Here is a 15093-nt window from a genome sequence, read left to right on the forward strand (position 1 = left end):
TTCAGCACAACCACATCTTAAGGTCTTAATTTAGTATCACGCATTTAATGTGCCACTATATAGTAATTAACTAAGCAGCGCATGTATGTGAAACAGAACATTATCTTTTATTATTACAGATTCCATTCTCCTTTCCTGATTCCATGATTTCAACTTTTTGTTGGTTTCCAAAAAGTCATTCCAACAAGTACTGTCTGTTAGTTTTCACATGTATGAATTATGCAATAAGGGAATTTGCACTGCAGCATCTAATGACGTGAAATGATAAAATAACATGGGGCTTCTAAAAGGCCAGCAAAAAGTGAGTGGTCTGTGCAAAGAATAGAGGCAGATACAGTAAGTCATACATTTATTTACATGGATAAAGGTTAGAGCGTCACCTGTTGTGCCATATATAGTTTATTTTTTTGCAAATTACCAAATAAACAACAACAAAAAAGCACAATACTGTACAAAAGCAAAAGGTAGAAGACCCTTTGTGCACAGCCCCTAAAATAATGTGTGTGTAGTTACTGTATGCCTCTCTTTTGAATATATTTCTGGCCTTCTTTTGGGTCTTTTATCAGAGTCATAAAGCTTCCTGTAAAAAGCAATCTAGTGTGCCTTTTTAAATCACATCAAGATGCTCCATGTCCAAATAACCCAACCAAGAGCACCGTGACACAGAAATAAGTGTCATAATAAAGAACACGGTTGTCATTTAGCACTGCTGAATAAATCATTTTACTTGTTATCAGATAAATCATGTAATGCTCCACACTAGTGAAAAAACACAATTTAGATTTTTTTTTACTTTAATTTCTAACTTACTATTAATTTACTATTGTTTTTTTCCATTGTTTACCATTATTATAATTAGCTTAAACCTAGGGGAAGATTAAATTCAGGAATTTAAATTTTAACGACTTCTGTGAATTTTGCCATTTTTACACCTAATAACCTACCAAATTTTTGTAATGTTTTCAAGTATAAATGCCCTGATAATAATACACTAATTATATAGTGTTTAAGGTTGCTACTATTTTTTAAGAGACAATTAATTAAGAGTGCTCCTGTAAATTCTCAACTAGTGATAATTAATAAACACCTTAATAAAAGGATAGGTTTGAGTTCATTCATTTGCTATGTCTCTGCTATCCAACAGATGGTGTATCATAAACATTAGCACTTCTTTAACAAATCTATACCAAATGGTATGTAACAGAGTCATGGCAATTGGACAGATACACTGAATTGCAAACGTTAATGGTCAGGTCTATGTTGATTACTTAGATTTCAACTCATCTGGGTAGCACAGCTAGTCTATATATATTGCACTACCCTTGGTCCATACCTGAGAGGGACACATTGCTCAGGTGACCAAGAACTGGTATAAGGGTCAGGACTACATGGAGAAGCTAGCCATGCAAGCAGCTCCTTGATAGTGTGAACAGTGTGACAAATGGGTTGCCTCTGACTCTGTGGGATTGGTGTGTAGCAGGGTGGCAGTGTATCCTTGTGGGCACAGGGACAAAGCAGTCTGTAAAGCACTTTCAGCTACATCCCATGTATGAAAATATGATATAGAAATAAATGTTGTTGGGAGTGTGAGGAGCAGCAGAAAACCTAAGAGTCACAGAGGAGCAGCTGACGAAGGAGGTAGTAGATCTGGCTGCAGGAGAAACCAAAGGTCCTTTTAGGGGTTGGATATGACCAGCATTTCTTCGTTTCGTGCATCCCCGGGGGTACACTATTTAATAATCTGGTTATATATTGGTTCCTTACATAATTTGAAAACACAATTGTACAGCATTATTGATATTTTAGCAAATGTTCAATAAAGGTTTTACATTTACTTATTTGGCTGACACCTTTGTCCAAGGTGACTTACAACATTTATAATTGGTTACATTTCTTTTGGTTTTCCAATTGGAGTACAGGCAGATCAAGTGACTTGCTCAGGGTCACATAGTGTCAGTAGTGGGACCTGAACCCGCAACCTCAGGGTTTGAAGTTCAAAGCCTTAACCTTGACACCAGACTGCACTGCCTACTTGTAAGTTTGGAGAGGAAATTTGTGTGTTTCTGGTGTCTCCAGCTCAGTGGCCTGTCTGAAGACAGGCAAAGTACTTACTGAAGGTGTAGAAACTCTTGGCTCAGTGTAAAATAAGTGCTTAGAGTAGTCGCTGTCAACCAGGCTGGTTTTGATGCTCAGCTCTGTATATAAGACACTGTACTCAAATCTTTTCCACCACCCAGGGTGTATATCTTCTTTCTTGACATCTGCCTCCAATCATGACAGGCCATCATTATGATTCTAACTTTCTAAACAGTAATTTGTGAATACTATTTTGTTTTTTAAATGTTTATTTGATTGTATCATTGTTCTAATGACTTCATTTTGTGCTCTGTTTCTAGTATGGTTGCCACTATTTTTTGCCTGTCTTTGTATGGCAATGCTCTTTACAAGTAGCCTGTTGTCGGTTAGATGAAATGGAGTTCACATGCTGTATTTTATGATGTGGCCCACCTATATACGATGGCAGCATAGCAAGATAATTTTCCTAACTATGGGATTATTTAAAGATCAAATATGTGCATTTGCTGTGTTACGTTTGATAGGAAGAAAACCTCTGCTGTTAGTTTTGGCTTTTTGACTTTTGCTGCACCCCTTAGTCTACTGATTTTCACTCAGCATTTGGGCCTGTTTTCTGATCATTTGCTTTCTATTTATAATCCCTGTCTGTTCTCAGCATGCATGCTTGTCTGCCGCTTTACTATTATTCCATCTCCTGGTCTTTCTTTCTTTCATGCTTTAAGTGTATGCTCTTTTTTGAATAACACTCACAGCAACTGTATAACATCAGTTGTTTGGCTTTGATCACTCCTGTGATTGATATAAGAGATTTTTTTGAAGTAAAGATGTGCTCTATACCATGGGAATCTTCACCATATTAAAATCCAGAATGTCTTGAAGAAAGAAAAGAAAATGAGAGGATCCATGCCTGATAAACAAGTGAGATCAAGTACAGAAACCACATCTTAAAAAGTGTCCCACATCTGATACATACCTTGAACATTTTGCTCTTGTCTTGGGAATTGATAACCTTACTGAACTGTGCAAGACCAATCTCATCAAGCTGAAATGTTGCAAGGTAGCAAATTACTGTAAAAGAAAATATACCAATTTAGAACTACTACTATATACTTTAACCTAAAATAACCACCCTAAAAACATCATATTGTTTCTATATTTTGAAAGATGAAGCTCTGGAATGTTGATGTAAAAAAACTTAAATAATTGATATAATTTCCAGATAAAAATATATGTTCTATTTTATTTGGAAACCTAAAGTTTAGTGCAACTTTAAAGGAAAATTATCATTATTTTTTATTGTGATGCCCACTTAGCTGGTTAACAACTAGAGTTGTGGTCCTCAGTAAAATAAGGTTGAGCACCAAAGCTAAGGTCCTTAGCTGGAAGTTAGGGTTTACTTTTTTACATTTGTTACATTGCATTGATTTATTCTTTCCTTCTAGGTATTTTAATGTGAATAATGAATTATTTTAAATTAATAACTTTTCCTTTATGATCTTTGTTTAGGATCGAGGTGACATATGTATAGTTTATAGTGTATGATACATAGTGTACAATATACAGTGACATTCACCTGTCACTATACAGCAAATATAGAATGTACATAACAGTACACCCAATCTTGTTAACAAAATTCAGTATTCCACCTCTTCCTATTCCATTTCAGTGACAGTAATTATAACCTTGGAATTTGGTTGAGCACATAGCACGGTTTCCTTGGAATAATCAGAGGAGGCTTAATAATATCCTTGAAGAATGTAAATAGGATTGGCAGGATTTATCTATTAGTAATGGGGTTTTGTGAAGCTAAGGTACTGTGTTTGCAATTACAGTCACACATTAGGAATTTGCAAGATAACATCTGTTGGCCATTTTCAGAATTATTATTTAAATAGGACAGCTTGTTTCTTCATAGCTGCATTTCCTTACTGGTGTCTTCTTTGTTCCATTGTATTTTGTTGCCATACTTACTTTTAAATAAAAATACAAAGAGAAAATATTTTTTTGCGCTATGGAATAGCCATGGTTTCATCTCTGGCTCAAATGTTTTTTCTGTATTTTGTATTTTTTTTTGGATGTTTAAATATTATTTTCTATTTTCTAATTCTGTTTTACTGTGTAATTATATTTGAATACTTATTAAAAAATGTTGTTTTATTTATTTTTTGATTAATGTATTGTATTAATAATGTATTTCGTAATTTTGCATCTTATGTTCCATGTTTTTTGTATGTTGAGCAAAAGGGGGAAGGACCCCCAATAAAAAAACTGTGGGACAGCCATAGGCCCATGCAAGTCTGCAGAAAATTCAGGGCTAGCACTGAACAATTGGCTCTTATTAATGCTTGTTCAACTCTCCATTGGAGGTTTTTATTTTTTTTATTTTGACTGTGGATTTTGCTTTTTTAAGTGTCTTTTGTGTACAGCTTTTAAGGTTTACGCTTTTTCACTCTTTTTACACCAGTTTTTGTTCTTGTTTTTTATTAACATTTTGTAATACAATCTTTAAATAGTAAAGGAAAATTGATTTGTTAGTTTGGGCTGGAGTTTTCTTGGTTACCATTTAACTTTTTGAGAATTATAAGTTTTGGTCTTTTTTTTTGGTGTGTAGGCTAAAAAGCCAGCTTCTTCAGTTTTTCAAAGGCAGTCCCATTTTTGGAAAATGAGGCCTAGTTTTTAAGGTAAAGTCTTGCTTGACTTTACTTGTGCAGTCCCACAATCATAACATTATTTTGAGATACATTTTAGCAACAATCATATGATAATACATGAAGACCAATGTTACAACAATGCACAGTTATAAGTGAGTAAATTTACTATCAGTCAAGCCTTAAATAACACACTTTAAACCAAACATTCACAAAGAGCTTTGCAAAATATATATATCAAGTGTTGTGCTACACAGTCTTATTTAAGAGATAACTCAGTCATGGACACATGTGTATTAGTTATCTATGTATTTTCTTAGCCATGTTTACATGGAGCTCCACCCATAATAGTCTCGCAAACAGCAATGTTACAGTGCTTCAGTCATCTGGGCACTGTTTGGATAACAGGCAAAAACCACAGCAACATTTGCTCATGGCTCCCATTACCACATTACCTCCAAAACTCATTCAGTTCCACCTTCCCAGGACATCAGCTCTGTCCTGTGTGCTCCAAACTCCATGAATGTGGTCTAATGTATAATGGTCAGTACCATCATAGTCTTTGGGCACTGTGTACCCTTAAGCCTGCAATGTAGAAGAAGGATGCACCGGATTTTTAAAGGAACAGCTTTCTGCATTATTTTAACCTCGTTGTTTTTAGAACAATTTTTTCTATATTTTAACCTCCACGTTTCACAATTGTTTTTATGGATTATTTATTTAATGAAGATTTTTTGAATCACTGCACCTTATTTATTTGGACATTGTTTTGTTGTTGTTTTTTAAAAAAAGCACTTGACACTTTTTGTACACCATCCTCTTGCTCTATTGTTGTGCCTCACTGCCTAGTTCATTGGTAGCATTAAAGACGGTGATGGGTTCCAGGGCTCCCGAACAGAAGGAGGGAGCATGCATGAACCCGTATCGTCACAAACAGATATTTTATGTATTTTTTCCTCTCCTCCTTAAAGGGCACTTTGGAATGTATTAGCTTAGCTCTATGTTTGGGCCTGTGTTTACCATTTGTGTGGGGGATAGTGCGCCTAAGGTGAGGCCAATTTAGTAATCCCCAGCCTGAAGTAAGGACAGGTATGGCCTTTTTGTATTTTTAAAGGCCTTTTTCCCTTTTTAGTGTTTCAACAGGAGTGACAATTAATAGCTTTGTACATCTAAACAGAGTATTGACGATATGATGAGATTGGACAGGAAGCAAGTCAGATTAGTTAAAGTGCAGAGTCCTGAACAGTTGAGAAGAGTGAAACCATCTAAAGTTGGGAGGTATAGCTGAAAGAGACTCGTAAATATGAAAAGCTGTCACCTTAAGAAACACACTGGCATGCTGAAATAGAACAGAAATAAAAATAGCTAAGACTAATAAAATAAAAGCTTCAGCCATCATGGTGGCAAGGTAATGAGAGGAGTGGGGCATTAAATGTGGATTTCAAAATCAAATGAAGGTGAGAATACAGAGCAGAAAGATAGGCAGGAGAATTAAAGATGTAACTGTGACAAGGAGGACAGTAGATCACAGCCAAGGTGAAACACTGAGGAACAGGGCACTTCATAGTGTCATGCTCAGAGAGAATAAAAATAGAAACAGCAATGACAGGTAAGTCAGGAGTCAGCCATTGGATAAGCAGGAAGGAGGACACGGGAGTGTGACATTTCTGGTCAGAGTGATGACAAAAGCTCTCTATACAACAAGTACAAAATATTCTTGGTTTATAGGGCCATCATTGTTGTGTGCACAGAATACAGTAAAAGTCTTATTTGCCACTTTCCAGTGTCATGATTGGTAATTACTTTACCTCAAAATTTTGATCTTCCTTACCTGAAAAACCTCCGAACATATTTGTCACATATTAATAATAATATTGTAGTGTCTTAAATCTATGGACATCCAGGTGGGGTATATGGTCAGGGGCTCAGTCTGCATGCCTTTACAGATCACTTCCGAAAATTAGTCATTTCTACCTTAAATAAGTCCATTCCACCTTACATGAACATAACAATTTAAAAGCAGCAGATCCTGAGGCATTGTTTGATTTCTTGAGCTGGAATACTTGGATACACAGGGAGAGTGTGGAAATGTCTATCTGGCTAGGCAATCAGTCCAGCCACCAAAGAACAGGAGGAAAAAAATATAAAAGATTCCATATCTAATGACTAAAATGTTTTATTTTATAGTTGATAAAAAAAGATGACCAGTAACATATCAGAAAAACTTATGAGGTACTGTGATACAGTGCAAAAATTCCAGAAACCACACACACACACACATTATTATTCACTTGAATAGGGAAAATGTAGATAAGCCAGTTAAGCTAACCTACACATTTTCTGGGATGTGGAAGAAAAAAGAAAAGTACCTGGAGAAAAACACACACAAGTGGCAGTAGGTCCATATTTCAACCAAGTCTCCTGCAGCTGTGAGGCAGCAGGGTTAACCTTTTTGCCATAGTGCTATTTAAATAAATAAATAAATAACCATAGCATGAATGCAATTCAAAATGGTGACTAAAGTGGTGATAAAGAATCAAAGACAGGCACACGTCTGATGGGACAAGAAGCTGGAAATAATGAAACAGGTGCTGGGTAAAAAAAATGAAATTGTTTTAAACATTTTCCTTAAACCTGTATGCCTTGCATGTCAATTTGAAGGAAGGAACTTCTTGACAGCTATTGACAATGAATGTTTTAGCCTACTACAGCCCTTTAAGGGGCTTCAACATTGTTTTCTAAGCTTTCTGAGGCTCAGCCATTTTAATCCATCAGTCTTTCCCTTGCAAGTGTAATTTCTGAGTGTCTCAGATAACAGACATGTTATGTTCTAAGATGTACCAAACCATTTCTAAATAGTCAGGAATCAATGGGACCACCTGGAACAAATTTCATTAACAGCCATTACCACATTCTGTCCTGAATAGCAGTAGGAACATTGTAAAAGTACATTTCTGAAAAGAACTCCTACAGAGAAATAATGAGAAATGACTCCTTAACCCTCAGTATAAGTGATGGCTATCTGGGTATTTGAAAGATGAAAATTTGCTAGGAAGTCTGTGATAAATTAAACCTTTTCTGAAAAATACTACATTGCCTTTATTTCATTGTTATTCTTGAGAGATTTTACACCTATACATCAAGAAAGGTTTAGCTGAAACTGATTATTAGACTTTGTTAATGCATGTTCCACCAAAAGCATATTACAGAAAATTAGTTGAAGGCGACAGATTGCCTGACCAGGGAGATGATAAATGCATCTTGAAAGTGAAATGATAAATTATAGAAAAAATGATGTTACTGCTAGAATGATAAAACTGTAAAAGTAACACATTTGCTCCCATTATCTTGTATACTCCAGAGGGTGCTCTTGAATTGTCCTGAACTCCCATCAACATCAACAAGGGTCAAAATACAACCGTAACATTGTTACTTTTTTGTAGAGAGTAGGCAATAGCATAGCTAAATCCAAAGGAAGGAAAGGAAAACACAACACGTCTAATACCCCATCTGACATTCCTATACATCTGTTGGACCCTTACTACCACATTCAAGGTAATCATGACAAGTGTTGCATTTTGATTATTACATGTCATTTACCAGCAAAACTAATATAAAATGGAGCATTTATCTTTTAAATGTGCCAGATGTGTGAAATCCTGTTAATAAGAAATTGAATATACCCTGATAGGACTGTGACTTTTGGCATAATAGACCAGTCTGAAAATGTGTGTTCCTTATACTTTCTTAGAAGTAAATTAAGTTAAATGGGCAGACTTGACAAAGACAATTAAAAAAATAAGTCTATCATGATGGAAGATTTAAGCAGGCCTAATCTGGGACATGAATAAGGAGCTGCTCCTGGAGCCAGGTCTAGTACTGGTGTTTTCTAACAAGTGCTTTATGAATGGGTTGCTTACACAACTCAGCTGGTCTTGGTTGTAAAAAAATTGAGTGATACCACAATATGGTTTCAACAACCACATGGTATGGGGTATGGGCCAACTGTAATGACATTTGGGTGGAAGGCAGGATTGGGACAGGTCCAGGCATACTGTACCAGGTCAATGGAAATTGGCATTTTGGGTGAGGAACATAATACTTCTGGAAGAGGAGCTTCCAGTGTTGTGAAGGAAGTAGATAAACCTAAGCTAGGTATTGTCAGACTCAGCTCTATGCACTGCATTGGCTCCTGAACAGGTCTTTATGATGGAGAGTGATATCTCTCTTACTTTGGAGTATTTTCACAAGAGAAAACTGGGTAGTTGTGAAGATGGACAATCACACACCCCAGACTAGGTGTTGTACAGTTGGAGTTTGTACCAACAAATAAATAAATAATATGTATCATTATTATTATTATTAATTATTAACGGAAATTCAGAGACTTCAATTGCCACATAGGAAATTAAATATGTACAGTAGGAGATATTAAACTTTCATAAAAATTATGTCTTGTTAAATTTAAGCTTTAGGTATTAAACCCCTTTATCTTTCTTACTGTCTGTCTTTTTTATCTGTTCAATACGACAATAAACTCTGAATTATAGTAAGCTGCACAAATTTGTTATGGTAATAAGAAATATAATGATTTATTTCAGGTAGAAGTACAAATAAACAAGAATAGTTATGTCAAATATTTGAAATGTTCAAATGTGTGATTCAATTTAAATGTTTAAAGACTAAATTTTCTTAATTGTAACAGAAATCCATCATTTTTCACCATCTAATAGAGGTCAGTTGAGAGCTAGATCCGCAGTAAAGGATCAAAACTCAAAAATAGCTTCACATTTGTAATCACTGACCTTGAAATAGTATAAAACAATACCACACATGCTTATGTTTGACATTTCGCATTTTTAATTATCTGGGAATGACTGTTAAGAGGGCTTGAGCCACCGGTAAAGAATCAAATATCAAAAATATTAGCATAATATTATCAGCAACGTTGAAATAGCATAACTCCACATGCCCATATTACTGATGACCATAATTTCAAAGTTCTGTGAAAAGGAGTAACTTTGATCCCTCAAGTCCCATTAGAGGGTGGACTCCTGGGGTTAGTTGATGTGGCAAGCACAACTTCAAGTCCCTTCTGATCACTTTTGCTAAAGACACCAATTGGATTACTCTTTATCATAGTGGTGTAATTTCCTGCACAAAACATGGTCCAAAAATTTACTAAAATTACGTTTTTTTTAATCTAGTGGGCTAAAAAGCTCAACATCTTGCATAACTATACATCAATACAAGTCGAACAGTATATCAAATATGGGAGTTTCCTTATATCAGTGAACCTGGAGGCACCGGATAAAAAAAAAAGAAAGAAGTAATTTCAAAGTATTCATTGGTCATCTTATGAACACAACAGTCTTCCAGTTGCTGTTTATGGCAGGCCTTACCCATTATTAACAGCATAAAAGGAAATGATTCCCCATCAGAGATCACTTGAAATAGATATATATATTTATATGTGATTTAGTATTTTTATTATTTATTTTTCTGATTTGCTGGATAATCTAAATATGATTTTTCACTATCCTTTTGGTTCCTATTTTGATTTGCAGTGTGTACTGTTGCCTATTTATCCTTATCTTTTGACTTGATTCATGTCTTCATTGTAGGATAGAGTTTTGTAAGCTAAGTCCACAAATTCAAAATTTGATTTAACATTAAAAACTTGACTTCATGCTAAAAATTATTCCTTATGGTAAAGGGCTTCTGACCTGTATGTACAGGATGTAAAGGAATTTAACACTTGTATAGGGTAATTGGGGTCTCCTAACCCAAATAATGCCATAGAAGCCAAAATATTAGGAAATGGTGTACTTATTACAAATATACGTTACATATGAGGCTTGAAATACAAGGGCCACCCGCGAAATAAGAAAATCCGCGAAGTAGAAACCATATGTTTATATGGTTATTTTTATATTGTCATGCCTGGGTCACAGATTTGCGCAGAAACACAGGAGGTTGTAGAGAGACAGGAACCTTATTCAAACACTGCAAACAAACATTTGTCTCTTTTTCAAAAGTTTAAACTGTGCTCCATGACAAGACAGAGATGACAGTTCCATCTCACAATTAAAAGAATGCAAACATATCTTCCTCTTCAAAGGAGTGCGCGTCAGGAGCAGATAATGTCACATAGATAGAGAAAAGCAAACAAATCAATAGGGCTGTTTGGCTTTTAAGTATGCGAAGCACCGCGGCACAAAGCTGTTGAAGGCGGCAGCTCACACCCCCTCCGTCAGGAGCAGAGAAAGAGAGAGAGAGAGAGAGATAGAGAGAGACAGAGTTTGTTTTTCAATCAAAAATCAATACGTGCCCTTCGAGCTTTTAAGTATGTGAAGCACCGTGCAGCATGTCGTTTCAGGAAGCAGTTGCACAAAAGATAGCAACGTGAAGATAATCTTTCAGCATTTTTTGACGAGCGTCCGTATCGTCTAGGTGTGCGAACAGCCCCCCTGCTCAATCCCCCTACGTCAGGATCAGAGAAAGTCAGCGCAAGAGAGAGACAAAAGTAAGCTGGGTAGCTTCTCAGCCATCTGTCAATAGCATCCCTTGTATGAAATCAACTGGGCAAACCAACTGAGGAAGCATGTACCAGAAATTAAAAGACCCATTGTCCGCAGAAATCCGCGAACCAGCAAAAAATCCGCGATATATATTTAAATATGCTTACATATAAAATCCGCGATGGAGTGAAGCCGCGAAAGGCGAAGCGCGATATAGCGAGGGATCACTGTATTAATAAACTAGGTAAAACAACCTACTGCTTCACATTGAGCCTTACTACTCAGTGCTTCCACCACTTTCTAGCAGGTGGGATGCTTTCTGCGTTTTCCAACCAAAATTCAATAACAACCAATCCATTACCAAATGTTTATTACCTCTCTGTCTACTACCTCTGTTCTGTCCTTCAGCTAAAATCTTGACACACTTGTCCTCCCAACTTGAAGCTCAGGCATGGAGTAACCAGAAGGGGCTTACTGTTCTGTACTGTACATAACTGCCTGCACCTCAAGGTTCATCTGAGCACCACTTCACAGTGACACATAAAACCAATATGCTGTAAAGGTGCTGACTCTTACATGCACCAGGAAGAGCAGGGACAGAATATCATCAGCACTGAACCAGAAACAGGAGCAGTATGAACTGTATGTGTTCCAGCCACAGGGGAGCAGGAGCCTATAAAAAGGGCAAACCTGCCATAGTCACTCAGTCTCCATTATAGTGTGGAAAAAACAAGCAGTCCTTAAAAGGATAGCAAAGCAATTTAAAAGTGATTAAACTGAGTAATATTTTATAGGGTCAGTGTTGGCTAGCACCATGCAACACTGCAATGTATGTGGTATTGAAGTGTTTATATTTTACGACCTTTTCCTTGCATTCTGTGGGATCTAGATATGTATCTAAGAATTACAAAGACATTTGTCATTAATCATTATTTGTCCACTAAATATAAGACAGCACCAAATTACTGCATGGGCACAATACAAGCTAATCACAGGGCACACTCATCTAACACCAAGTCAGCTTTGGATCACCAATCAGTATAACAGCATATCTTTGGATTGTGGGATTCAGCTGGTTATAAAGTAACTGAGAAAATCCCAAATGTCTTTATGTGAAGAGAGAAGGTTTGGCAAAAATTGAATATTTTTATATGCATACAGTTTGGTTAAACCATCATTTAACTTGCATGTGAAAAAAAACCCAGAAATGTTAATGTTATAAATCACTTTTTGGACGAACATAGTTCTAAACAGTAGCACAACAGCACAGTGATCAAGGCTGCTGCTTCAGGGATCCAACATCCTGAGTTTCTATCCTGCGCCACGTGATTGGATTCTTATTGTTCTCCCCATTTCTGTGGATGTTCCTTCCACATGCAGAAATAATAATAATAATAATAATAACAACAATAATAATAACAATAGATTTTATTTATAAGCTCCTCTTGTGACACTCAAAGACATTGTATATAAACTTAAAACAAATAAGACTGTCAAAACTAAACACAGATGGACAAAACAGTCAAAATTATAAAATGATTCAACACATAAAAGCTTGTTTAAAAAGATGTCTTTAGATTGGTTTTAAAAGGAGCAATTGAGGAAGACTGTTTAAGATAACGGAGCAAGGGGTTCCATAATCTGGGTGCTGCAGAACTGAAACCTCAATCACAAAGTGATTTACATTTAGTGTGTGGAGCAACAAAAAGTTCAACATTAGATGACCTTACATTACAAAAGGGTATAAAGTATTTTAACATGTTTGAAATATAGAAAAGCTTTATATGTTAACAAATGTATCTAATAAGTGATTTGATATTTAACTGGCGGGCAGAGCAAGGAAATCAGTGAAGTGATTATATGTTCCCAAGATTAAAATTCTGGTTGCATAATTCTATACATGTTGTAATCTATTTGGCACTTCACTTGCATCACCAAAGAACAGAGCATTATAATAATCAACCCAAGAGGTGACAAAAGCATGCATAAGTATTTGAGCGTAATGATCAGTGTGAGAGGGTCTGATTTATGAGATGTTCTTCAGCTGAAAAAAAGCAGATCTTGTAGCATTCTTAGCATGAGGCTCAAATGACAGATTGGAATCTAAATCAACTCCCATGCTCCAGACTTCTGAGGACGGAGAGATAGAACAACCATTAATATGTATCAATGCTAAAGTTGGTACTGAATTTAAGAAAAGTTTTAGTACCTATGAGTACCTTATCTCTATTAAGGTTTAAATACACCACAACTAAGAATTGGCGTGACCAGCTCAACTAGCTAGTTTGTTGGAAAATCAGAGGTGGTCTTAGTGTATATGGAGAACTCAGTGTTTTTTGCATAGAAACGAAATCCCAAACAATACTATTTAATAATCTCACCCAAGGGAAATGATGAATAATTGAAAGCAATGGGACAAGAACTTAGCCCCAAGGAACGTCTTGTGCAACAGGGACAGATGGGAATTTGTGGCTGAAAATAGACACAGATTGCAGTCTGCCAGTTAGAAAAGACTGAAACCATTCCAATGCTACGTCTAACCTAAATAAGACCTAAATAAGACTGCAGACGTTGAATGAGCACAGAATGGCATACCATGTCAAATGCTGAAAGATCTAGGTGTATTAAAACAGAACAGTTACCATGATCATCAGCTATAAGAACATTATTCATTCACACCTTCACCAAGGAACTCCCAGTACTGTGCTTAGCTCCATAAACAGACTGATACGGTTCATACAAATGGTGCCTTTCCATATACGAAGTTAACCGTAAGACAATAGTATACTCCAAAACCTTAGCCAAATATGGCAGGTTGGAAATGGTTTTATACAGTAATAGGAAAATTGTCTTGAACAAGACTTGCTTTTTTTAAGACAGGCATAATAGCACTCACTTTGCAATTGGATGGTACAACTTCAGATACAAGAGACAGGTTAACAATGTCTACAATACTAGTACAAAAAACAGGCATACAACCCTTGACTGAAGCAGTACACATGGGGGTCAGTAAACAGTTGGAGATCTTAAGTTTGTTTACAAGCTCATTGATGGAATCATAATGATTCCACTGGAACAATAGAAGAAAAACAATTTTGTGCTCAGGACTGCTCTCAGCCCCAAAACTCACAGATAATGAAGGTGAAGATATTGTATTGATTCAAGGTAATTGCGGATTCTAAATTGCCCCATTATGAGTGGATGTGTGTAGGAGTGGGACCTGCTCTATCCAGGGCTGTTTGCTGTCTTGTACTGCTAGGATAGTCAAAAATGTTCCTGAATTGGATTAAGTGGGTTTGAGCATGGTAGTTTATGGTTCAAGTAGCTAAAATGCATACCTTTGTCTTTTCTCCCCTCTATAATGATATGTTTATCATTATGTATTTGAGTGTCCCAATCTTTAGAATTGTCACAAATATGGTGCTATTAACATGGGAGTGTTAAAATAAGACCAATATTATCTCTGTGACTTCTACAAATGCACTGATGTTGAACTGGTTTATCCTGTATGGATGGACATAAATGTGTCATAGGTGAACAGAAAAATCTTAGGCATAGGCTTAGGCATTTTACAATGAACCAGGAAAATAAGCTGATGTTTTTCATATAGCCTTGGCTCACTGCAATGAGACACTGTAGCTTCACTGCAATGAGCTTAGGCTGTTTGAAAAATATTACTTTTCTTCGCGGTAGATTTCCAATTCACCTCCAACACAAATACATTTAAATGTTAATTTAAGGTGGACATGGTGCATCTAGTCAAAGCACAGGTACACCAAGGTCCTGGCCTCATGGATTCTTTTATTCTTTTGTTATCAGTTTGAATGTAGCAGGGTTGTGCTTTGTTG

The 15093-nt window shown here is 36.2% G+C and overlaps 1 protein-coding gene across 1 annotated transcript in view; it reads right to left on the reverse strand.

The window, feature by feature from the left end:
* Positions 1-15093, reverse strand: part of cfap99 (cilia and flagella associated protein 99) — a 99008-nt gene that overhangs the window by 65987 nt on the left and 17928 nt on the right. Inside the window, exon 4 of the mRNA XM_028801632.2 lies at positions 3050-3144. Coding sequence (XP_028657465.2) covers positions 3050-3144 — 95 coding nt within the window. The remainder of the gene's footprint in view (positions 1-3049; positions 3145-15093) is intronic.

This window comes from Erpetoichthys calabaricus, chromosome 5 (genome assembly GCF_900747795.2).
Source record: "Erpetoichthys calabaricus chromosome 5, fErpCal1.3, whole genome shotgun sequence".
Taxonomy (NCBI): domain Eukaryota; kingdom Metazoa; phylum Chordata; class Cladistia; order Polypteriformes; family Polypteridae; genus Erpetoichthys; species Erpetoichthys calabaricus.